The sequence below is a fragment of the Stegodyphus dumicola genome, chromosome 10, assembly GCF_044657685.1.
Source record: "Stegodyphus dumicola isolate Sdum_Otavi_A_Nest chromosome 10, ASM4465768v1".
NCBI classification, from domain to species: domain Eukaryota; kingdom Metazoa; phylum Arthropoda; class Arachnida; order Araneae; family Eresidae; genus Stegodyphus; species Stegodyphus dumicola.
Window position 1 is genome coordinate 141,063,872 of NC_140777.1, and position 27,034 is coordinate 141,090,905.

Below are 27,034 nucleotides of genomic sequence, written 5' to 3' on the forward strand. Positions count from 1 at the left end.
ATAGTTTTTTATTGAGTAAGTGTGACTTATGCAATTCCTGCAATCAACAATTGCAATTTTATTGTAATCATTTTATACATTGTGTTTTTTAAGCAGTTTGCTATACATTTTTTTAATGTAGTTGTGAATGAAATATCTATTCCCCCCCCCACAAATTTAGTCCTTGCATTGTGAGGAAAAATTGATTTTTTGGAGGAGAGGGTGGGGGAAGTACAAATTCATTATAAAAGGGAAGGAAATGAATGGAGTGTGGCGACACATTGCTTTCTGTGGCAACCCTAAAGAATTCTTCTTTCACGAGGATCACGTGCCCAGATGCATTAGGTTTACGTCTGCTTTTCTGTTTGATAGTTAGTTGCATTTAAGATTTTGTAGAGCAGTGCTCCGCAACCTTTTCTCACCTGCGACGCACAAAAAATCTTTCTGGAATTTCGTGGCACACCAAAAGCTAATGTATGTATGTATTGATTTATACACAAAATTTGCAATAAATTTTTGTTTTTAATTTGAAAAATATACAATTATAAAACCATAACATATTTATTTATATGCAATCATAATAATTATCAATGTGATACCTGCGCTTAAAAAAAGTTATATATTTTTGAGTTTCGAGTTATCAAGGAAGTGCCGAAAAAATTCAAATGCTGACACACACACAATCACACACACAACCACACAACAGTGAAATATATAAAAACATTTAAAATAGACATTATTAAGGGAAAAAATTGTCATTGTGTATTAAATACATGATAAAAAATTGCAAAATGTCAAATACATGTATTTGATTGCGGCACACCTATATCCTACTCATGGCACACCGGTTGCGGAGCACTGTTGTAGAGTAAGAAATGGCGGGAAAAATAAATGTAGGTTTTTTTAAAAAATGCCGGCTCAGATTTTCGAATGTATAATTTACTTGTTAAGCAACAAATTTGGCGAACCTGCCAGGATTAATGTCACAGGGTGACATTATCGATTTCGACGCTTGATAATTTACGAAAGTAAGAGAAGTTCCTAGGTGCAAACATGGAGGATTTAGAAACACTAAAACAGAAGCGAAAAGCAATTAGGAGTGCATTTACGAAAACAGCTAATAAGTTGGAAGAACGGATATGATTTAACTCGGTTTAACTAAAGATAAATTTGCAGTTGTTTTATTTCCTTTAGTGGAATCAGCACTTCCTAATGATTTAATACAAATTTGGGAAAGACAATGAGGTATGTCACCTGAAACAACAGATAAGAGTGATTTGGAGTCATTAATTGATTTTCTAAAAAGGGAAGTAGAAACTGAATTTAGAGTTAAACTGACCCGTGAGTTTTGGGTTCTGATAAAGCAAATAATAAGAAAAATAAGTTTTTTGACACAAAACCTGTTCCAACTGCATGTGAATTAATTAACGTAAATAGTAATAAGTGTAAGGAAAATTTTCAAAAGTATAAAAAGTCTGATACTTGTATTTTTTGTGAAAAATCCCATTTGTCTTTAATGAGTTTGTCTTTAATGAGTAATTAATGCATCTTTAATGAGTTTAGAATGTTAGAAAGGTTTCATTAAGAAAAAAGAATGTTTGTTTTGTTTGTCTTAAGAAAAACCATAGAGCAAATCAGTGCACAGCTAAACATAGGTGTACCTTATGTAAAAATTGACATTTTGTGATTATGTGCCCTGATTTGTCTTTTAACAAAACAAAAAGTGTCACAAAGTTAGGGAATGACGAAAACAAAACAGGAATTCTTAATAACTATGTTAAGGTATCAGATGTATATCTTCAAACGTTAATTGTAAAAATTCAGAATGGTTCTAAAGAAATGTTTGTACGAGCAGTTTATGATAGTGGCTCTGTGAAATCATATTTATGTAATGATATTGCTCAAAGGTTAAATTGTAAGTGTATTGGTGAATCTCAAATTAAGCAATTTCTTTTTGGTGGAGTTCAGACTTCAGAAAATGTATATAAAAACTATGTTATTGAAGTAAGCAATATATATAGTAAATATAAGTGTAAATTAAAGGTACTTGGTCAAAACAAAATTTGTTCTGAAATTGAACAACTCCCATCTGGTTTGTGGTTACGCGAACTTAAGTCACATGGTATCAAATTAAGTGATTTAGAAAATGGTACATGTAATGTCGATAAAGAGATAAAATTACTAATTGGTGCGGAAAGTTGCTAACTGGAAAAATTGTTCCCCTTACGTGTGGCGTCAGCACAATGCATATGCAGTTAGGCTGGACTGTTATGGGTAAATTTACTGGCACTGAGCCAACTATGATAAATACTGCATCCCTCCTAATTTCTTCTCTGTTAGTGAAGGGTCAGTGTATAAGTGATCTCTGGAAGTTAGATGTTTTGTGTATTAGTGAACATTCCGTAAGTAAAACCAAAACTCAGTTACAGGAGGATATGCAAAAATATTTTGAAGAGACTCTTACAGTAAATTCAGAGGGAAGGTATGAAGTAGTATTACCTTGGGTGTCGGAAAGCTCGCTTTTACCTGAAAACAAAGTGAAAGCAGCGAAATGTCTTGTAAGTACGAAAAGAAAATTAATGACTACGGGAAATTTTGACGCTTACGGAGACGTTTTCCAGAACTGGTTAGCACTCGGGATAATTGAAAAAGTACCGGATAAGAATAAATATAAGGGTGTACATTATTTACCTCATAGAGCGGTTGTTAAAGAAAATAGTAGCACGAGTATAAGACCAGTGTTTAACGCAAGTTCTCATTGCATGGTTACCCATCATTGAACGATTGTTTATCTACTGGACCAAATTTAATTGAAATTATACCTTCGATTCTTAATCGGTTTCGCAAGAATTACATTGGTATCACTTCAGATATAGAAAAAGCGTTCTTTCAAATATCTATAAGGGAAAAAGATCGAGACTTTTTGAGATTTATGTGGTTCAGTAGGGATAATCGAGAACAAGTTGAATTGTATTGGCATAGAAGGGTAGTGTTTGGTATTACATGTAGTCCGTATTTATTGGCCACTACGATAAAATATCATTTGAGTGTAGTTCCCGAAAGCTTAAGTCATACAGCGGAGATTTTGAAAACATCCTTTTACGTAGGTAACTGTGTGGCTAGTATGGATTCAGAAATAGAAATGAGAAAGCTTGTAAATGAATCACAAATAATTATGGTTTCAGGTCATTTTAATTTAAGATTCTAGAAATCCAATATAAGAAGTGTTGTGCCAGAGGAAGATTCCACCATGGAAGGAGATGTGTCTGTTTTGGGCCTTGTATGGCATACAGTTACAGATACCTTATCTTGCAAAATAAGTCAAGATATAAAATTGGATGACCCAGTTACTAAAAGATTACTTTTAGCAGTAGCTCATCAGGTGTTTGACGTTATAGGGCATACAGCTCCTGTAATGTTGATTCCAAAACTAATTTTATAGGAAACTTGGAATTTAAGGCTTAAATTGGACGATGTTCTTCCCGATGAATTTACCAAAAAGTTTAAGTTTTGGCGTAAAAAGATGTACTTGCTATCCAGTATTCAAATACCTAGATGGGTAGGTCTCAAATTTATTAATGAAGCTGTGAGTATACATCTTTTTTGTAACAGTAGTAAAAGTGTGTATGGTGCATGCGTCTTTACAGTGTGGCAAAGTACAGAGTACAGAGTGGCAAAAAGGTAAGGTTTAATTTGGTACACGCAAGATCGAGAGTAGCGCCTTTGAAACCTATTACGATTCCTCGATTAGAACTTCTTGCTTGTAATATTGGTTCTAGGTTATTGTCTTCAGTTATTAATGATATTGGCCTACATGAAGTTCGTATTCACTGTTGGACTGACTCCTCGACGGCTTTAAGTAGGATTTAAGTTGGATATGGCGAAATCAACATTGGGGAGCATTCGTTGTTAATCGTGTGCAGGAAATCATGTCTTTGACCTCCCCCACTGTATGGCGACATGTCCCTGGTATTCTCAATCCTGCTGACCTACTTTCTAGAGGTTGTTATGCAGATCAATTAATAGAACAAAAATGGTAGGTGGGACCTGATTGGTTACGAGAAGATGATGCAAATTGGCCTAAATCTAATGATGAACCAGATGAGGATTTAGTTAATTCAGAAATACGTAAGACAGTTATTGTTATGTTGGTAAAGAATGATAATTGTATTGGATGGTACTATAAGTATTTCTCATCATTTAAGAAAATTATAAGAATGTTATCATGGATATTCAGATTTTATAATAATGTACATAAGAATAATAATAACAACCATTTTAAGGATTCGACTGTATCTGAAATAGAAAGGGGAGAAATAGCTCTAATGCTATTAATACAAAAAGAGTCATTTAGTGGTGAAACAGATGATAAGCTAAGACGACTGAGACCATTTGTCGATAGTCAGGGTCTAATAAGAGCTAAGTCTAATGTTGCTTATCATGACGACTGTAGCAGCTTTAAGTTCCCCATCATATTCCCCATCATACCTTCTGAACATCCAGTAGTCGAATTATTGATATTAAGTGCACACAAAGATTTGTTGCATGCAGGTACTACATTATTGATGTCGCATTTAAGAGAAAGATAGTGGATCTTAAAATCACGTAAAACTATAAGGAACTGTATAAGAAAATGTGTAACATGTCAGAGATTTAAGGCTAAAAGAGGTGAGACAGCCCCAGGCGCTTTACCAAATGATAGGGTTCGTGATTCAGCCATTTTTGAAATCGTAGGATGTGATCTTGCAGGACCCTTGCATTTAAAGGATGGACGAAAATCATATATTGTGCTCTTCACGTGTGCGGTTTATCGTGCTATCCATATGGAGTTGGTTACCTCATTAACAATTGAATCATTTTTTCAGGCTTTAAGGTGTTTTATTGCACGTCGTAGACGTCCTACCACCATATATTCCGATAATGGGACAAATTTTGTAGGTGCAGGGAGAGTTCTGCAAACCATTGACTGGGACTGCCTCTGCTCTAGGGCTGCTGAAAAGAGAATACAATGGAAATTTAGTCCTCCATCCGCCGCTTGGTGGGAGCGTTTAATACAATTTGTAAAACAAATATTAAGAAAAATTTTAGGTTGTGCTTCTCTTGGTTATGAAGAGTTACTCACCATCTTATGCGATTGTGAAAGAATTGTCAACTCAAGACCACTCACGTACGTATCTGACGATATTGAAGATCCCTTGCTTTTAACTCCGGAAAAATTTCTGCATGAAACTCCACAGTCGGGTGTACCTGATATTGACAATTTGGACAAAGAAAAATTGAGTAGAAGAGCAAAGTATCTCCAAAGAATGAGAGAATTGTTAAGAATGAGATTTCTATATTATATTGTTAAGAGTATCTAGGGCAGTTAAGACAGCAGTCTACCAGAAATTCCAAAAATAAACCTCTCTCTGTAGGAGAAATTGTCTTGCTGGAGGATCAAAATAAAAACCGTGCATATTGGAATTTAGCATGCGTTATTCGCGTGATCCCTGTTCGAGATGGCAACATAAGAGTTGCTCTTGTAAAAAGTAATAATTCAGAGTTCTTGAGACCAATAATGAGATTGTTTAGATTGGAACTGAATAGTATAATAGATAATACTCAAAATGATCAAGTTCCTTTCACCACCAGTAGTAGTGGTAGAGTTGTAAAATCACGAATAATGTAATTCATGTCTTTGAGTTATTATGATTTAAGTATTAAGTAATTTTCTTTGTTATATAACCCTCATTTATATTGATGTAAGTTTTATGTTTTGAAGTTTTATGTTTTGAGTGTGTAGCCATCCACTCAAAAGGTGGGAGAATTGTGGTGACACGCTGCTTTCTGTGGCCAACCCTAAAGAATTCGTCTGTCATGAGGATCGCATGCCCAGATGCATTACGTCTACGTCTGCTTTTCTGTTTGATAGTTAGTTGCATTTAAGATTTTGTAGAATAAGAAATGGCGTGAAAAATAAATGTTGGTTTTTTAAAAAAGTGTTGGCTCAGATTTTCGAACCTGTAATTTACTTGTTAAGCAACATGGAGCGAATATTTTTATGTATCTCAGGCCTCTTGTTATCATCCAAAAAATCACCCACCAGCGGCTAAGTGGTAAAGTCGCTGAACACTAGTAGTTCAGTCTGAGGTTCGAATCCCGCGAACGGGCTGGCTGCATGGGTGTTTTCGTGGTTTTCCCCATGTGTAACGTGTATACGAGCCAGTTTCCCTTAGAAAGTCCTCCACGAAGGCATCCCTCCTCTTAGGCAGATAGCCCTAGTGTGCTTTGCCATAATTAAATACACCATCATCCAAAAATTCAGCTAATGCTATAAATTTTAGCTAATTACCGAGTCTGTTAGTGTTCTGAATTGCATTATCACTCTCAGCAAATATATTTTGATACTTAGGTTTATTATTTTATTTCATTTATATCCTTAAAATATTCTTTACTAGTAATCTACAATTGTCATTTCATTAGTGGTGAATGCATCTAAAATTATAACTTTTGAGCAAATGTGTGCAGTTATTCGTAAGAAGCGATATGAAACATTAATGGTAACGTATTGTTTATTAGAGTAAGAAAGGTCAGAAATATTGCCATAGTATTGTGTATTAGATTGTGTTTTATGCAGCTTCAGTTCATGTTCAGTGTGTTTATTGAGTAATATTTTTGTTAGAACTTATCATTTTAATATGAATTTCATGCATTTACTGATTTTGCAATATATTTTCTTTATTTAGAATTATTTTGACAATGCACCATTAATGACTGTGCCAGGCAGAACACATCCTGTTGAAATCTTTTATACCCAAGAGCCAGAAAGAGATTATTTGGAAGCTGCTATTCGAACAGTTATTCAAATACACATGTGTGAGGAAACAGAAGGAGATATCCTTCTTTTTCTTACAGGACAAGAGGTATGAAAATTTATATACCATTGTTGTCATATAATTAAATTCTTTTGCTGTTCATTTTTTGGTAAATATAAGTCTTGTACTTCAAAAAAATGATTTTGTAATTGACAGCATTTAACATTTGAAAGTATTTTTATTGCAAATGTCCAATCTGTAATGAATATTCATGGCTTTAAATTAAGTACAGTTAAGATTATGAATTAAATGGCCTTCAGGTTCATCCTTTATTAACTACTTCCCTGACAAATTGTTTTGAAAAAAAATTGCAAAAAATCATATTTTTTTATTTTATTGAATGTAAGGAAAGGAAACAAGACCAAATATGTAGGTTTTAAGTTGAATTTTTTACAGTTACAAAAGCATTTAGTTTTAACATTAGTTTGCTATCCGGAGTTATCTCGGGCAAATAAAAAAAAGTTAAATATAGTTAGTTTGCTATCCGGAGTTATCTCGGGCAAATAAAAAAAAGTTAAATATTAGTCTTTGTATGATAGTTTTGGAAACAAGGGGCAACACAAAGTGATACCCGACATTCTGTACACTGATGTCTGGTCTCTTTCCTTACTGTTTTACCTCTAATCTCTTTTATGGGAGCACAGAGTAAACTGTCTCGTTGGATTTTATTTTATTTTCAGTAGCAGAAATAACATCTGAAAAATGCCTTAAAGTTAACCTGAGTGATGAAGAACTAATGCTGGAAATAAATCATTGCATTCACTATCTTGCATCATCGACATGGTTTTACTTTTTTTCAGTGCAACTATCTTTCTTTATACATTACTATACAGTAAGGAAAGCCTTGTTGTTTAGTAACACAAGCACAAGCTGATATATACTACACAATAAGGAAAACACATATAGCGAAACCAACAAAACTTGGCTAACTGCCAATCAAAGCTGAATATTTCCTTTAATTTCCTCCAGGCTGAGGAGTAGTAAAACTGTGATAAAACAAATCATACTGACAAATTGTTTCGCCCGAGTTTTCTCAGGATAATAATTAACTGCAATATGAACCCGAGATAACTCGTGATAATCAGGCAAGCAGGTTTAGGGGGAAAAAATTCCCCTAAACTTTTTTTTTTTTAAAATTCATACTATTAGCTCACACTCCCTATATCTTGTTCAGATTTTCAGTCGTTAATAAAATACTTTTTATTCATCCACTCAATTTTTGTATTTTAAAAATTCTTCTTTGTTGACCTAAGTAGGAATTGACTTTAAAGTTTTTAAAATTTTTTTAAAATTTATTATTAATTAATCTTAATCTGTTAATAAAAGGCTTTTTATTCATCCACTCAAGTTCAAATACATTTTTTAAACTTGTAGTAGATGACGATGTTAATACAGTTTTTTCACATATTAAAATTTTAAAAATTTTATATATATATATATATATATATATATATTTCAATTTATGTAAAATCTTAACCTATCTTTATGAAAAATGGTGTACTTCTAATGATCTGTTTCAGTTTTTAATAATTCATGTGCTTGTTTTAATAAATTTAAGATATGTATTATGTGTAAGTTGACACCAGTTTCATGTATGTTAAATTTTTCTCCGAAAGAAATTGAAGAGTTCATGGAAAGACATAAGCAGAAAGTAGGAGATGTGAAATGCATGCATTATATTCAACTTTACCACCCTTTTTTAATAATTTATATGCTTGTTTTAATGAATTTAAGGTATGTATTGTATGCAAGTTGACACCAATTTTAATGTTAAATTTTTCTGTGAAGGAAATTGAAGAGGCCTGCAAGAGAATAAAACGAGAAACTGATAGTTTGAGTGCAGAAGTAGGAGACCTGAAATGCATTCCATTATATTCAACTTTGCCGCCAAACTTGCAGCAGAAGATATTTGAACCCCCTCCACCAAATAAACCAAGTGGTGCCATTGGTCGAAAAGTAGTAGTTTCCACTAACATCGCAGAAACATCTCTGACAATTGATGGTGTTGTATTTGTCATTGACCCTGGCTTTGCCAAACAGAAAGTAAGTTTATGATTATATGTTGAGTTAATCATGCAAGTTTATGGTTATATACTTTGAAGTACTTGATCAGATGTACAGATAAAAAGAATATGGTAGATATGTGCTGTTGACTTGTTCTGTCAGGATTTTTTTTTTTTTTTTTTTTTTTTTTTTTAAGAAATGCTTAACAGAATTTTTTAAAAAATGCCACACAGACACACATATACCTATAACAGAATATTCTGTCCCATTAACCTATATCCTGTACCTGAAATAATATTCTGTCTCTTAACTGGTGATTTTACAAAAATTACACTCACTTACATAGCTAGTGCCAAAGATTTTTTTTTGGTTCTTGTTTAGTTCCCCTCCCCCCAAATTTAATTGCACTATAATTCCCATTCATTTACTTGTTTGAGGAAAAAATTCTTGGAGTTTTTTTCTGATGGAGAAAGATATCATGCATTAGTTTTAGCAATATGGATTTGTACCAGCAGTAAAACAATGTAAAAATGTCTAATATAGTGTTATTTCTGGAATCATATAAATAATGTTAATGCTATGATTAAACTGCATTTATGATTAATTTTTCTTCTTGATAGTGTTGATGCATTTTGACATAGACTGGTAAGGTGATGGAAATATTGGAGAGTCATATTGCCTGCTGTATAGCTTTTCACTGTGCGATTGGGGAGAATGTTATCTAATGCATTCATATCTCTCTTGAGCATTATGGGTATTTCAGTAGGAGTAGCTATTTCAATATCGTAGATAGCATCATAGATATTTTAATAAGTCAGCTGTCCTCAGGGCACAGCCAAGCACCCTTACGGAGTGTTCCTGAAATAATTCGGGAGTGATGGGCTGGCACATTGTTTTGTTATAGGTAAAGATCTAAAAGGTGTGGTAGGTGAACAAATGAGTGCAAATGATCTAATATGGTCCTTGGTATAGTTACCAGTAGTTGCTAGGAGATTTTATTTTTTCATTAATAGTCCCTACCCAAGGATACCACCTTCATCTACCCAGATGGCAAAGAGGAATCTACACCTCGTAAGCTTTGTGATGTATTTGTACTTTGCCACTGGCATCAGTGAACAGAGTTAGTGTAGTGGGATGATGGTTTCCATACTCAGTAGTAATGAGATAGTACTAGATGAGGACTCACCCTCAGTCGAAACTATTCACCCTTGTTTTTCAGTGCTGGGCTGATAGGTGATCTGCTGTTACCATTCAGCCTTGCCAATGCAGATTTCTTTCATCAATATGTTGTTATCAGAATCCATAGACTCATGATAGATTCTTGATATGGTGACTCTTGGAAAGCTCGTTGACTGTAAGGATGGAATGCTGCATAATGTCTGATCCCTACAATCTGGCTGCGATGAAATGCAGTGTGATTTCAAATCTTTTAATACCCAGCAATCAAATGTTACTCTTGACATATAGTACAAGGTCTGATGAGTACCCAGTGACATGTATCATTGCAATTTTCCATTGCAATTTTTCAAATGCAGTATTGCCAGAATATCAGCTATCTTTAATTTGCCTTGCTAATTGCTTCATAGCTGCCTAGGAAAGTTCAAACTGATGTCAAAAATCTGGTAGCCAGCTGATAGCATTAGTAATTCAGTGGTGCTGTAATATATGTGTATGAAATATTTAATTGCCAAAAAATTTCCACCTTTCCGAAATAATGCAGGAAGTATATTAGAGTTAAAAAGGAAAACTGAAAATTGTGCAGAAATTAAAAATGACATACACGTGCTTTAATTATATCATCATGAATACTGCTCTGATCTAGTTAATCAGGTATATGCAATTCTGCTTAATTTTTTTTCCAAGATAAGGATAAAAAAGTAATTAAAAATGTTGAGGATTTACAATAGCAGCTGAAAGAATTAAAACTTTTTAAAGTGAATCTATTAAAAACAGAAATGGAACTTTTTGCTTTGGTGTATGCGAAAGATATGGATCTTGACCAGTTCTCTGGCAATCAGTACATTAATCAGTTTCAGAAAACTGAACCTCTAATTATTGAAATCAATTCTAAGAAGAATAAAAGGAATAATAAGAGACCTTAAGCCAGCGCTGCCCAACCTTGTGCTCGCTGATCATTTTGTATGTGCTCACCAGTTTGAGTAGGTACTATGAACAAAAAATATTTTTAAAATAACCATTCATTTATATTTCTTAATTGTTAAAATATGGTAAGCATTTATAGTCATAAGAGATATTGTTCAAGACTTTATAACATAATTGATTGCTGACTGATGAACTTGATAGCGAACATGGAATCTTATTGCTTCATTTCGATGTTAGATGGCTCAGCAGGGGAAAAATCACTTCACCGATTTTTAGAACTTCTTTCGCCAATAAAGCAGTTTTTGGAGTCCGGAAACGAAAGTTGAACGATAACAATTGGTTATCTGATCTGTAATTTATCACAGATATAACAGCTAAACTGAACAAACTGAATGAAGATCTCCAGGGAAAAGAAAAAAAAAAAACTTTTTCAGTTGACTGGGACTGTAACTGCTTTTCAGATAAAGTTAAATTTGTGGATAAATCATATGAAAGTAAGAAATTTCACCCATTTTCAGAATATATCCAGCCATAGTAATAACCACAAGGCAATTGAAACAGAGAAATACTCGGAAAACCTAAATGCACTGAAAAATAATTTTAAACTCCGCTTCTCTGATTTCCATAAAGTTCAACCAATATTATTATTCATCTTAGAACCATTTGCCAAAATTAATATGTCAGATGTATCACATAAGATTAGAGATATGTTTAACAAAAATGTTGATGTTTTGGAAATGTGCTCGTAATAGGCCAAAATGTGCTCGCGGGAGGCCAAAGGTTGGGCGCCACTGCTATAAGCAGTCAGCTTTATTAGTCACTATGAGCTGGACTCGAGAGCTACTACACTGCAGTCATATGAAGAATAATGGATTATGTCATTACCAGCTGCTAAGCCATTGCCTGCTCAGTTTAATCCAAGATGAAGAAGGTACCAACCATAGACCTGTTATATACTAGATGGAGCATCGCCATTCAAAACCGGGTGAAAAAGTGGCACAGGAATGAGCTGCAGGAGTTTGGGCATGAAATGGAACTGAATCCAGACTTTGGCGTACTATCGCCACGGCTGGCGATTTTTTTCTCTCTTTTCTCTCAGTTCGAAATGCGAACTTGGAAAGACGTCATTTTGCAGAAGCTGCCGTTGAATTTGCAGAAGAGGTTAGATCGATAAACACCAGCCAAAATGAATACTTTCCCTAAAATTGAACACTTTATTTTAAATTTTAATTTTTAAAATTTAAATAATTTTCATGCTGTAGAATAATATTTTGCAATATGTCCATCGGCGTCTACCAAATTTAAAATAAAATTAAAAAAACTGGAGAGAACAAACTAAATAATAAACTAATAACTAAATAATAAACTAATAGCAAACTAAAATATAAATAAGTAAAATAAATAAATAAAAAAGGCTTTTTAGTACTCAGGACAGAATAAAAAATAAAAAAATAGATAACATAAGAAGAATGAGTGAAAACAGAAAATAGTACAAAAAGGAAATTTAATATTAATACGAAAAGGAAATTTAATGTTAATACGAAAAGGAAATTTAGTGTTAATACGGTGTATTACAGAGAACTACAGAGTAGGCAAATCAAAGTGAGAAAGATATTAAATAAAATGAACTAAAAATGAATGTCAATATAGCAGATATAAGTTAAAAGGAAGAGAGAGAGTGGTAAATAATTAAATTATGAAACAAAAAGGTGGTAAATTAAGACTTCCTTTTACTAGCAAATATATATATATATATATAATGCACGTTGCACAATGTAGTCGCACTTATTTTAAATAATTTTAGAAGTAAAATTTAAATAATGTTCATTATTTTTAAAAAGAAACTTAAAACTATTAAAGTTTTGAAATTTAACTGCTATATAATTGCTATTTTCTTAATACTTAACAAATTATTAATATTTGAATAAATGCCAGAAACATGATATAAGAAAGAAAATACGTGATTGAAGGTAAACAAATTTGTTATATTTGGATGCAAGAAAAGGATATAAATAAAGTCATTCATGTCCCCCCCAAAAAAAACATAATTTTATGCAGTTCTTACACAGTGTTACATCAACATTACCAAGTATTAAATACATACATTACTACTTCGCACATGTCCACATGAGCAAACGCAAAGAATATATAAACAAACGCATTCAAAGCAGTCTGTTGGCGTATAAAAAATGTCGCCACAGCAGAATACTAGACTAATTAAAATTATATTGTATTACTAAAATTTTAACATTTTTCAGAAAACAGTTATTAGAAACATGCATATATATTAAGATACTTTTATTTAAATGTTATTTCAAGTATGCATATATTATATAAAATTAGAAAATCTATTTTTTATTAGAAAAAGGCAAGTAGAGTGGATAAAAAAAACCTCTACATTTTATAAAATTAGGTTTTAAAACATTAGAAAAAGCTCAGTTGTGAAATGTTACTCCTCCATCTTTCACATATCTGGAATTACATCCATATGCGGAGCACGAAAGTATCATTTTTGAAGTCCGAAACAATGCGCTTACACGCAAAACGCTTGCTTCTCACAAATTCTCCATAGAACTGTAATGGTAAGGAAGATTCGTGGGAAATACGATCTGGGAAATGTACCAAATGTCACGTGGTTCGTATTCCTGTTCCCCTTCAGGGTTGCCGTTTCTCTCTCTAGTACATTACAGCTCTATGGTACCAACATGACGCCACCCCCATCAAAGGAAGTTCCTCCATTTTTAACGATGAAAAATTCAGAAGCTGTGAATGCAGTTTCTTCTTCTGAGAAAATGTGGACTGTAATGGGAAAAATTCAGCTAAGGAAGAGAATCACACAGACATTATTATTAACTTTGTGACTGATCAGAAGAATGAAAGAGTGCTTCCAGTCATTTGACCCAGACTGGAGGTAACCTGGAATGAAATCAGAGGCTTGTTCTCCAAGCATGTTTTCAAAGGTTATACTGGTCCTTTGACTAAGGATAAGACACCACCATGATCTCTGCTACTAATTGTGAACTTGTGCTTGCAATTTTCCTAAAGAATGAAATTCATTTCAGCATGCTTAGGCTGAAAAGAGTCTACAAACAAGATTGTTATCTGAAACAGGGTTCGTAGCAATCCTTACAAGTGCTTATAAAAGTCCTTATATTTGAAAATAAAATATAAAGGCCCTTATAGGTGCTTACCTTTCCTTTAAAGCCCTTATTTTTTTGTTTTTAGTGCTTATTTTTTGCTTTTAGTGCTTTTTTTTAATCCTTTGTTTTTAATGAACGCGCATTTTTTCCCCGTACCAAAGCCGAAACTAAATAAACAACTTTTCTTCCTTATATGCAATGTCAGATGGTGAATCATAACCCCGGAAATTGCTTTCCCCCCTTCCTCTGAATTAACACAACCTATGGTGCGCACGAGAGTACAGACAGGTGCACGTCGTTCTATTGGCCAAAGAATTGAAAACGGTAGAAAATTCCAGTACATTTGGTATTCTTTTCCTCCCACCCAAATACTGCACACATGTTTGAATTTCTATCAAGATTTTAATAATTTGCATTCTCGTTCCGCGTGGTCAGTTCATATTCATGTTTATTATGATCGTTATGCTTATATTATGAGCATATGTATGAATATTTATAATAATATAGTTGCAGTAACTGCTGAAGTATAGATAAACTTCCAAAAATGGGTGTGTTTTTACACAGATTAGCTTTCTAAGGAATAATATTCGGAATGGCTTAAATAAAGGGAAAGTAATCGAATAGTCAAAATAATTTCATTTTCTTTGCCAATACATTATACAGTACGGAGGTTGGGAGTTTCTCGGCAAAATCTTGAATATTGAAGCAGCGGACTTTTTTTGTCACTGTCCAATCTGGATTGAATAGGACTAAAAGTTTGCGGTCTACCCAACCCAAGCGAAGATTGATTCTATTCCGGAAATTTAATACAGTCTGTTGAAAATTAGAATCAGAAACACCCCAGATTAGTAAGTCTCTTTCTTTCTCTTTTTTTTTTCCCTTCATTTAGTTCTTTATTCTCCGAATACCGGCAGGTGTTGATTCCGATTGTGTAATATCACATATGGATGAAGAATTATGCCACACGTATTGCGCAATAACGTTTGCCGTATTGCGCAATTATGTTTGCGGTATTTTGCATTGATAATTAATTTTGATGTTCAGTCTGAGATTTGTTTATGAACACTTAAAAGAGTTTTACTGTACTTTCTAAGCAGAATATTTCTCAGTTCCATTGGTCTATTTTTATATGATGCACATATCGAAACGTCAAAATCATTTATTTGGCCGAGAAATCTAAAGAACGGCTACAATCTCCCTCACTCCTCTTTTTCCAGTTACTATCTGGAATATTCGGGAATTTCCGAGAACGTGGGTTAGTTAAGCTTTTACTGTTAAAGGATGACTGGATGAAGCAATTTCCCGTCTTCTGATTTCAGAAATGTGCCTCTTTTTTTTATTTAAATTACTTTGCTTGGAATATATGTTAAGGGAAAACTGTTATGCAATGAAAATTTAGAAAATGTTCAGAATTTTGATTTAAGTTAAATTATTTAAATATTAATATGAGTGGAAAAATAAATTGTATTTATTATTAGGTGCCAAATGAATACAATTAATATAGCTTATTATTATTTATTTTCTATATTTTCAACTGAAATATCATCATTAAATCTTGTAATATAGTTTAGTTCTGCATAGTTTTTTTTTTCTCTCATTGTAAACTAATTCTGTAAATTGAACTGTCATTTAAAATAAAAGAAAAAAAAGTTAATTGTTTTCCATTGTTGAGGTAATCAGGGTTGCCACGCTACCTGGAAAACCGGGAAAAGTCAGGGAATTCGAAAATTGACCAAAAAATTCAGGGAAAAGTCAGGGAATTTAAGTATTTTTGTCAAAATCTGGAAAAGTCAGGGAAGTTCATACGATGATCCCGCCAAAAAAAGCGATTTTTGCGCCGACGTCGGAAGAGATAACTTTTTTGGCAAATTGCCTATCACGTGAGTGTCTGCTGGCATAGAGCCAATTTTCGCAGCTCCAATTTGATTGCTTTTTAGAAAGGCAAAGCAAGTTTCCCGCAACTTTTGGTTTCCAGTATTCTCGAGAATCGCATGTGCAGTGCATGAACTAAACAAAGTACCTGTTCTCGTATAAAACAAAATGGGTTTAATCTTAGTATACGGTACCATGGAGGTTAGAATCAAAGAATATGTATTGTAAAGAAGGAAAACCTCTCTGCAACAGACGTGGCTCCGTTCCATCATAGAGGGAAACAGCTGTGCATGCGTGATATATCTGCCGCCAAAGCTGGAAACCGGTGTCGAAGTTCGAAGGTCACGTTATCAAGAGTTCATTAAATGAATATCCTTTAAAATTTCTTTAACCACTTGCGCTAAAAAGAAGTGCCATGCACGTCGAGATGTTTTTGCTTCAAACTGCGAGCAACGTGAACACCACGTCGATAAGCATTTATCGCAAAAATGAAAATAACATGGTGCACACGTCGCCTAACAACGAGATTGTTTATTTCTCGAGTTACAGCTCTGGATTGCACTCGCAGATGCGGAGCGGCGTAAATGAGACACTTTACCACTTGCTATATTGTAGCGCACGGCACCGCAACCGTGAAGTTTAGTCTTAGCGCAAGTAGTTAAACTCTAAATTAAAAGAAAATATTTTTTGGCGCAAGTAAATTAATTCATAGGTTAGTAATTTTCAGGGGGGGGGAACTACGAAAATCCGTTTTTAAAATTATTGCGAAAAATCCAAGAAGAAACGTCCTTTGATAAAACGTTTCTTCTTGGATTTTTCGCAATAATTTAAAAACGGATTTTCGTAGCTTTCTTTTTGTCAAAGAACATTTCTTCTTAACACGTTTCTCAATTTCCAGTACACATCGCGGAGAGGGAAATTCTGGCCGCCAGGTTCCGTCGCCAAATCCCTTGGCAAATTTTCCCTCCACATTCTAGCGGCATAATAGCATTTTACTTGTATGGAAAATTTTCTTCTCTACATAGACCATAGAATTAGAGATTCTTTGCATAGACGTTTTTTGGTTAAAATAATCTCCATGTATGGATTTGGCGACATGATGATGCGCAGTAAACGGGTCATTTTGGTCTTGGCGACAATTTTCAAAATCGTGCCAAAGCCTTACCGTATACTAGAATTTTACCGCAAAATCTTTTTAAACTTTTCTTTTTAATAAATACCTTGCCATTTTGCAGTAAAATAAAAAAATAGTAATCTGTCACCTCGGCTAACCATGTAATATAACTATATTCGCTAAAATATTGTTGATTATTCTAATTCAATTTTTAAGTAATTATCTTTATTTTTATGTTATTCGTATAATTTAATGATGCTTCTTCCCTCTAAATTTATTAATTATTAGTAAATAATATTTCTAAATTTTAGGAAATTTTCTCTGGCATAATCTTGAAATTAATTCTAGCAGTATGATGACATACCATCACGAAATTTAATGCACATATTTTTTTCTTATGTATGCTGCGAACTAAATATAAAATACCTCAATTTATTAAAATAGATTTCTTTCTTTCGTTTAGCTGCAGAATGTCTGCAAAAAAAGCCTTATTTTATTCCAGATTGAGAAGATTCTAATCTCAATCTTCAAAGGAGAAAACAACAAGTATTATAATTATATTTGTGTTTTCAAGTGTTAAGGTGCTTTTTTAAGAACATACCTCACACAAATTAAATTTACCTAAAATCTAACCTAACTATTTAGCATTGCGTTGTGATTTATAAGGACCGGATTAGCCTCATGTTGAACTGGTGATGATCATGAGTAATAATTAAATAAAACATACATTTGTTATCCAATGTATATATCTTAAATTTTATTAAGTTTCTTAAGTGGAAAAGTAAACAACATTATCAAACAAAGTATACCAAGAATAATTAAGAATAAATGTCCTCTGGGATTTATTGAATAATTAAGTGAATTTGCTACACAATACAAGTAATACCATAATTTACCTCTTAGCGTAGCCAACGTACATTACGCGGATAGACTGGAATTTTCTTGAAACGCACCTGGAAAACCTGGAAAAGTCAGGGAATTTCATTCTCCTGTTTGAGTGGCAACCCTGGGTAATGCTCATTCTCTTAATAAATATTGCATTGCTCATATTTTAAATTACAAGTCTAATTTTTCTTTTAAGGTTATGCAGTTGTGTATAATGTCATTAGACAGGTGTTTATTTTTTCCTTCAAATGTGCTTGAAAAGTGCTTATTTTTTTAACTAAAATGTGGCTATGAACCCTGTGAAAACTACCTGAGAACTCTAACATTGAAGACATTACAAAAGAACTCTGTGATGATTGACACTGTGTTATCACACAGTTTATCAAGAAATCGCAAGAAATAGAAATGAAACTTCCAGTATTTTTCACATCTCTGAGAAATGAAGTCTGAAGAAACATCTATAAAAAGAGGACTATTCTTGACCTGCAAGTTAGTATCCAGATATTTAGTTCTATTTGAAATACCATGATGTGCTTACCCTGTCAAAGGTTTGGGCACGGAGAATTTTTTATAACAATTCTCTGAGGTGCCTGAGTGTAATAAAAATCACTTGACCGACAGTTGTGATTTGCCAAAAGATGAGAAACTGACCTTCATTAGATGCTATCAAAATCAGGTGGGTTCCTTTAAGAATTGCTAGCTTTATCCAAAAATTCACAAAAGAAACACTAATGAAAAGCCAATGCTGGAGTTGAAGATAATGTGTCTATATTATTCTTTCCTCCAAATAGTATGTCCATCATTCAGTCTATGGATGTTGGAATAGTGTGTGCACTGAAATGCAAATATGATGTACCATTTTTAAAATCCGTGTTAAATTTCTTGAATAATGGCAAGACTATTCAAGAATTTGTTTAAAATTTTAGCATAAAGTCTGTTGTGGGGAGCATCCCAAAACTGTGGGAGGATGCATCTCCAGATACTTTAAAAAATGCTTGGCATAATTTATGGCCAGCTACCATATTTCATAGTGAGGATCATGAAGATGGTAGCTACGAATTTTAAGGCTTTCGGATATCTGAAATCAAAGGTGAAATTTTCCAATTAATAGATTTTGCAAAGAAATATAGAGAAGTGGTAAAAAATGCTGATATAACAGAAGTTTTGACAGTGCTTTAATCATCAGTCAGTTAATGGATAGCGAAATCTGTAATATGGGTGTAGATCCAGAAAATACTGCTACCGATAGGGATGAAAGTGGTAGATAGGTTATTGAAAATGAAAGAAATTTCGATTGACAAGTTGGTCAGAATTCTCAGCATAGCAATTACTGCACTAGGCACAGCAATAGAACTTTAAATGAACAGGAAGTTATATCTGAATTAAAGAGCCCGGGCTTCTGAAAGCTTTACAAAAAGTTGACTGTAGGACTTTGAAAATGTGTTTTCCTAGATCTTTTAAAAAGTTGGAAAGTCAGCAAGAAATTACCAAATTGGTGACAAAAAGTGTTAACCAAGGCCAGTCGAGAGCATATTTGCCCTTATCTGGCTTTCTAATTGAGCTATTTTTACAGTTTAAATTCTGTTGGACTCATTTTTGAAAGATGCACAATTCTGTATTAGAAATAAACACTTATTATTCTTTAGATAGCACCACATAAATGCTATTTTTAAATTAGAATGTGATAAAATGACAGGAAAAAGAAATGATTATGACAACAACCAGTTTCAACTATCTAAAAAATAACCAACTAACTAAAAGTGATAAGATTGTGTTTTACATCCTAATCAACAATTATATGCCAAATATGTGGCCATAAATTCAGTTACAAATAAAATAAATCCAAAAAAATATTATCCTAAAAGCAGCAAATAACTAAATAATACACAATATTTTAATAATAAATAAAGACAGCAGTGCAGTCAATGAATTAAAATATTTTCTGAAATTTACAACAACATATGTAAGAAAATGTAACGTTTATTTTTTTTTAAATTTTTTATTATTTTAGGTATACAATCCAAGAATAAGAGTTGAATCCTTACTTGTATCACCAATAAGTAAAGCTAGTGCACAGCAGAGAGCTGGTCGTGCTGGAAGGACTCGGCCAGGAAAGTGTTTCCGATTGTACACCGAAAAAGCTTACAAGGTAGAAATGCAAGATCAAACTTATCCTGAAATTCTACGATCAAATCTTGGGACTGTTGTGTTACAACTCAAAAAACTTGGAATTGATGACCTGGTGCATTTTGATTTTATGGACCCTCCAGGTATGTTTTTCTTTTTAAATTGCAGCTAAATTTAGATTTCTCTAAGTACGTGGGAATTAAGAATCTGCGTTAATTTAGGTAGTTCTAGATTTTTATGTTGAAATACTGGTTTATTTTAAGAATATTTTGATAATGCTGTGGATCCAACAACTTTCTAATTGCTCAGTGCAAAATGTCTGCAATAGATTTTGTTCAAAAAGAAGGCATTATTCATGATAGAAGAAAATTATGTTTAAAGAATCACAAAATGAAATTTTATTTTATACATAACTTAACGGCAAATTAGCACTGCAGGAAAGAATTCTGTAATAAGAAGAAAGGATTAAGAACAGAAAACTAGTTCAAAGGGTTGAAAATCATTTCCTTACAGGCATGAATCTCATGTGAGAGGGATAAATTCTTAAATGAAAGCTATTAAAAGGAATTGATATCTATTGAATTTTGCTAATTTCAGCTGAAGATATCCACAATGCAACTGTAGACTGGAACAGTTACATGTGTGAGGTATGTGCAACATATTTAATTGCTTAATTTAGTTGAAAATTGGCAGAGGTGACAAAGTTATTGAAGTAGATGAAAGCCATTTCACTCGAAGAAAGAGCAGCATCAGGCGTGTTCTTTGGTCACTGTGTGTTTTTGGTGTATTGTGCAGAGAATTAAATGAATGTGGTTTTGTTGGTGTTCCAAATTGATTGGCAGAAACTTTATTATTATTGAGTATCTTGATGGAAAGTATCACAGAAGGAAGCATTATCATAGAAAGAAGCTGCTGGAAAGCATCAGGGCTAGAGCCCTAAGTACTTAAGTAAAATTTTGTTGCCCCTAGATTTTTTTACACCAGGTTTTTCTTCATTCTTGGGTTGCCATGTATAAATTTTGGCCACATTTAGGAGTTTGGTGACATATTTCTTTGTCTCGTGAATATGTTTTCATGACTTTTCGGTGGGTGTGCAGATAATCAGAAAGTGGAGCTTAATTTTTTGCTTCCTAAAGACTTTTTTCCCTCAAAAAACGCTTTTAAAATATTCTTTTAGTTTTAAGAAGCTTTGCAGTTAGCAACTTTAGTTATGTTTTTTGAATATTTTATATATTGTTATTGATACTTTTTCATAGCTGCATTTTAAAAATGCAGATTTTATAAAAATATTTTATAGTTTAAAACTTGCAGCTATGAACTGGCAACTATGTTACAATATGTTACTGGCAACTGTGAACATAATATCAGGCAACCATGTGATTTTGTGACCATTCTTCAGGCAACCATGAAATAATATTTTTCAGTTTCAGCAAGCAAAGACACCAATTTTATATGCATTCTTTTTGTTCTATTCTAAGTTTCAATGATTTCTATAGGCAAATTAAGATTTTTTTTTTTTTTTTTTTTTTGTTAAACTCAATTTTAAAATGTGTTTGTGGTTTTTATCTACAGTGGAAGAAACTATGGGTGTAATTTCTGCAGGAATACATTGTTTTGTTGCAAAATTGCTGGGGGGTGGGAAAAAAAAACTTGCTTTGAATTTGTTCTTACCAGTTGCCATGAAATTTTTAATTGAAACTAAAGAAACAATAGTTTGCTTTTAAGTAAAGCTTGCTTTTAAGGTTTATTTATTGATGGTGAAGGTAAATAAATTTTTAGTAAACAGAATTTGTAATAAATAATTTGTAATGCAATTGCCATACATTTATGCATTTCAGCTCCAGAAACGTTAATGAGAGCATTAGAACTATTAAATTATTTACAAAGCTTGAATGATGAAGGAGACATTACAGATCTTGGAGCAGTGATGGCAGAATTTCCTTTGGATCCTCAGTTGGCAAAAATGCTGATTTCTTCCTGTGACTACAACTGTTCAAATGAAATACTCTCAATAACAGCTATGTTATCAGGTATTGTAGAACATAAGTTTGAAGCAATTTATTTTAATCTTTAATAAGTTAGTATATTCTACTGATTGAGATTTGATTGAGATTATGGAATTCTTTAAGGAATTACTGAGGAAAAATCATTCTGTAGTTTTCATTCTAGAAATTATTTGATTGTGGCTGTTCTTTTATTGCTGCATTGTTTTAGCTTAAAATTATAAAGTTTGTCATAATAAATGGCTGTAGGTAATGCGAATAGGCTTGAAGATTGTTTGTCTATATGATGACAAAGGTGGCTATTTATTTTTTAAAAAATCATCTGACCAGCATATTTTTGAAAATATTGACAGTAAGTCACGGGGGTTACAATTGCAAAGGTTTGCAACTTTTGTCCTTTGTAAAAGCAGTAAATTTAATTAACAGCATGCATCAGCTCATAAATAACATTTAATCATCATTCATGGTATGCATAATCTTGCTCTTAAAGTGTGAAACTTTTTAACCATTTCATTTAGTAAATGCTTCCTACTCTCTTGCAGTTTATAAAATTTCTAATAATGTGTGGAATCTAAAATCAGTCATTGGGGCATTAGATGGTAGTTTACATTTGGAAATTATCTTTTTGATACTAGCTACATTTAATTTCATTCATATAGCAAGCTGGTTATAAATAGAATCTTTCCATTTGAATCCACTTTTTTTAACTATAGGCAGAAAATTTTTTCTAAAAGATTAATAATTTTCTTTCTGTCAAATTGTCAAACAGGCTCATTCAGAAATGCAGTTTCCCATTCAGCAGCAATTAATAATAATAGTTTATAACTATTTTTAGGAATTATTGCTTTGTCTAGCTATCAGATTTTTATTATACAGAAGATTTTGAGCTGGTGGAATCTTATATTTGATATTATTTTTTTGTCTAATTATTAAAAATTTGATAATGGGAGTAATTAATAATAAAGAATTTTTTAGATAATTCTTTTCTTTTCCCGAAATGTTTCGATAGCTTAAGTTGCTTACGTCTACATTTTGTTAGGAGCAATCTCTTTTCAAAAATTTTGAATTTAATTATTTTTATCTCTATCTTTTATGTTAGTCCTCATGTTTTTGTTCCTGAAGTCATTTCAAGGTAATGAAATTCAGACCTGATTTTTATAAATGTGGAGTAGCTAGACTATCATATAGATATTGTGCATTTTTTGCCATTGATTTACTGAGTTAAACCTCTTAATACTTATTATTATATCTCTTGTTTGATTGCTTGTGAAATAAGTTTGCTACATAAGTGCCACAAAAATTTTTTCATTCATTAAGAGAGCCATTTTTCCTTAGAAATTCTTTTCCTCCATTTAAGATTCCTTCGTTAGGCCGACAGCCGTTCTGTGCTTTGTTAGCTTGTTAATTTCCATTATTACTTATTTGTCAGTTTCCATATAAACATTTTATTTTGACTCTTATAAACATTTGTATAATTTTTAAGTAAGCAAAATAAAGAAATACTCAGTTTAAGTACTATATTTTTGTTAAGACAGTATTTTCTTATTTGATATTTCTTCGATGTACTTTTATGTTTACGCATTTTTTTTTTAAGCAGTAGATATTCAAGACTCAAAGGGGTTAATTATGTAATTAAAACTTTAATATTAGCATATTTATATTTTGTGATATACAAGCTAGTTCTGCAAATTTCTGTAGCATTATTTTGTATACTAGGTTTCTAACATTGACTTTTTATAATCTTGATAACATATCCTCATCGACATTCTAAGTTGAGTTTGGTTTGGGATTCACCTTAAAAGTGTAAGGTATTTTTAAAATTATTTCTATAAGTACTTCCATTTTTCTATGTAAAAGATTCTTATAGTAGATATGTACATATATAAATGTAATTTTGCAAGGATATAATTTCTAAAATTTAATGTAGGTGAAAATTATTTTTCCTTTGTTTGTTTCGTGATTAAGAGCATATTTTTTTAATATTTAATTAAATTTAGTAATAATCTTTTATTGTGATTAATTGTTTTGCTTTTTTAAATGTTGTATAGCTCAAGTACGTGAAAAATAATATTAAAATACTTTAAAAGAAAGGTTTTTATGAAATTTTCAACTAAATTTATATTTAAGAATTCACTTAAGGTAGTCTCGTTACAGTTTAATGTTTTTTCCATAGTCCGTTTTTAACATTTTGAGTTGGTACCCTTGAATTTCTATCCAGATATAAATGATGTGCCAAGCCTTGCAGGCAGTATGATTCAGAACATGTAACGACACTCTAAATTCAATAGTATAAAAGATTCATTCATGGGAGGTCGAATTATCTCTTTCCCGTGGACAAAAGTCAGTTATTATTTTGATTTTCTTACTATTATTGTAACTATAATATATTAGCATGAAGTAATTAAATCTATAGTAATTTTAGGTATAAACTATTATATGTCTTCAGAATGTAATATTAATGAAAGACATAAGAACAAAAATTAAATACGAATTTGTTGTTTTATTAAACTTAAAAAAAAGAATAACACGAAAAATGTTAGAATGGAGAAAAATTATTTTAAATAGTTAGAGACAAATTAAAATGTAGCTTTTATTTTTAATCAAAATTATTCCTTGGTAAGATTGAAGAAGGGTTTATTTTTGTCTTAAAATAAAATATTATAATTGAACAAAGCATTTTCATTGTTTGTTATGTGGGTATGATTTAAATTAAGTATTAAAATAATGTAATTAACAGTTGGATAGTTTGGGTCGTTTAAAATATGCATTGTGTAAACAATTTATAGTTTTCTTGTTCCCATTTGTTATACTGAGAAGAGAAATATTTATTTTCAATTTGAAGATTTAAAAGTTCATTTATGTACATCATAATAAATTTGTATTAATTTAGGCAATTTTTAGTAGTGAATACTTTTTATCCTTTTAAATATTTGTATTGGATGTAGAAATAGCCATTTTCTACTGGCGATAAATCCATAACCACAAAATTTTATGATTTTTTAGTATATTATTTATACCAACTAGGTAGGTTGCATAACATTTCAAATGAACAAAAATCGGGAAATTGGAAAGGGGGCAAATCGAACGTTTTTTATTTTATTTTGAACCAGATGTGTAAAATGCATCTTTTACTACAAATCTTAAGCAAGCATGAGCTTGTTTAAGATTATTTTAATTTGCATTCACATTAAGTTTAGTGGATGTGGGGTTGCTGATATTTTTGCGGCCCCCCCACCCAACACTATTTAGTTCCACAGTGCTTTGTGAGGCCTAATGAAGCCAAGAAAGCAGCAGATGATGCGAAGATGAGGTTTGCCCACATCGATGGTGATCACTTGACCTTGCTTAATGTATACCACGCCTTCAAGCAGAGTAAGTACATGCATGCTTATATTTTTCAAAATTAATTACTGTTGCTCATTTTTACTAGTTATTGCCCATGTTTGCTGTAATAGTATAATTTATATTCCGTTTTAAATTGTTTTATGTAGTGATTAAACATAGATCATATATGTAAATCTTAAAGAATGTAAAATAATTTTTTATAGCACTTAATGCTTGAACTTTCAAAAGAATAATTGTTACCAGTGCCAGATAAACTGGATGTAGTCCATCATTGCTGTAAATGGTATTATTTGCAAATTATGTACATTCAGAAGTGATATATGTTGGTTCTGAGGCTTTTGTTGCTAAAGTTGCATATTAGGTTTTTAAGCAACTTTGAATTATGCTGTTTTCGTACCTTTCTCTGAGATTAATCATTCTATTTAGAAATGGCAATTAAATTCACACTTCATTTGGCAATTTGTATGTATGCTGGAAAATTAGTGGGGGGGGGGGAACCTACGGTATTTAATACTAGAGTAAAGCTATTAATGATCATCACAGCAATTGATATGCATTGTAATTTCTAGTCGTCATTTGCTATTGCCATAAATAACTGTAGTATTTTGTGAAGGAGTATGCAGAAACATGAACTTTGGGACTGAGAAAGATTCTGCCTATTCTGGATTTCTAACTTCCCACATGTCATCGCTGACAATACAGGATTCTGCATCTTGTTGAATTTTGGAATCTGATGCGAGATGATTCGTAATATGTGACTTGATCTGATGAACTGTGATTCTAGTAATAAATTGGACACTATTCCAGCATTAAACTGCAAGGTAAAACCATCAAATGTATCATACGAATGAAAGACTGTGGAATAATGCTCAAACACTATATTAATCTTATTTGACATACTATGCATAACATTTTTGTAATTTTGTTGAGTTTTTAAACCTAATTTATAGAAACATATTCTTTCTCTCATATTCTTCTTTCTGTTTGAGAGGTGACTTCATTTTTTAAAGAAGTTTGATGCTTCATTACCAGTAGTGTCGGCATTAAGGCCCTCACCAGGGGTTTGGGATCTCATATATCGCTTTATTCCAATCTTGGCATCAAAGTCTCCGATGTCAAGCTTAGTCTCTTATAGCTCTTTGCAAGTGAATCATAAAAGTTGTCCTTTTCTAATTCATCCCTTTCTTCTGTGGGTGCATGAGCACAAATCCCAGTGTTCAGAACTTAATTAATTGTATAAATTAATTATATTAATTGCATAAAATCAGAAATATGAAAAACTCTGAAGCCTTTAAAATCATGTGTGATAAGAAAAATGTACACATTTAAGATATTTAGTTGCTGCTTTAGTATTAATAGCAAATTTTTTGGGATGGTTGGACTACTTATACAAAATGGAGTGAAAATAGTGTTATATATTTGATTTATTAAGGGACTAGAGAATTTGTACAGTATTATATTTGTGTTGAAAGATTAAACTATGCTTAAAAATTATTTTGTAAAACAGAAATTAAATTTTCTGCTATATAAGGTAATTTTTTTCCGTCGTTCCCTAGATCTTTGTAAATCTTGCTGTTTATATTTTCGGGATGATATAAATTTAAGAGT

The 27,034-nt window shown here is 32.1% G+C and overlaps 1 protein-coding gene across 7 annotated transcripts in view; it reads left to right on the forward strand.

The window, feature by feature from the left end:
* LOC146995116 (putative pre-mRNA-splicing factor ATP-dependent RNA helicase PRP1) overlaps positions 1-27,034 on the forward strand; it is an 84,779-nt gene that overhangs the window by 44,051 nt on the left and 13,694 nt on the right. For 3 of the 7 annotated variants that reach the window (XR_015043568.1, XM_085825610.1, XM_085825609.1), the window contains 5 exons: positions 6,705-6,881; positions 8,622-8,876; positions 19,963-20,221; positions 21,917-22,108; positions 25,331-25,453. Coding sequence is in view for 3 of the 7 variants with exons in the window: in XM_085825610.1 (XP_085681736.1) it covers positions 6,705-6,881; positions 8,622-8,876; positions 19,963-20,221; positions 21,917-22,108; positions 25,331-25,453 (1,006 nt within the window). In the remaining 4 variants the exon portion in view is untranslated. Of the gene's footprint in view, positions 1-6,704; positions 6,882-8,621; positions 8,877-19,962; positions 20,222-21,916; positions 22,109-23,797; positions 23,891-24,299; positions 25,454-26,039; positions 26,248-27,034 lie in introns of those variants that run through there. The other 4 variants (XR_015043566.1, XR_015043567.1, XR_015043569.1 and 1 more) reach the window with 3 other exon arrangements.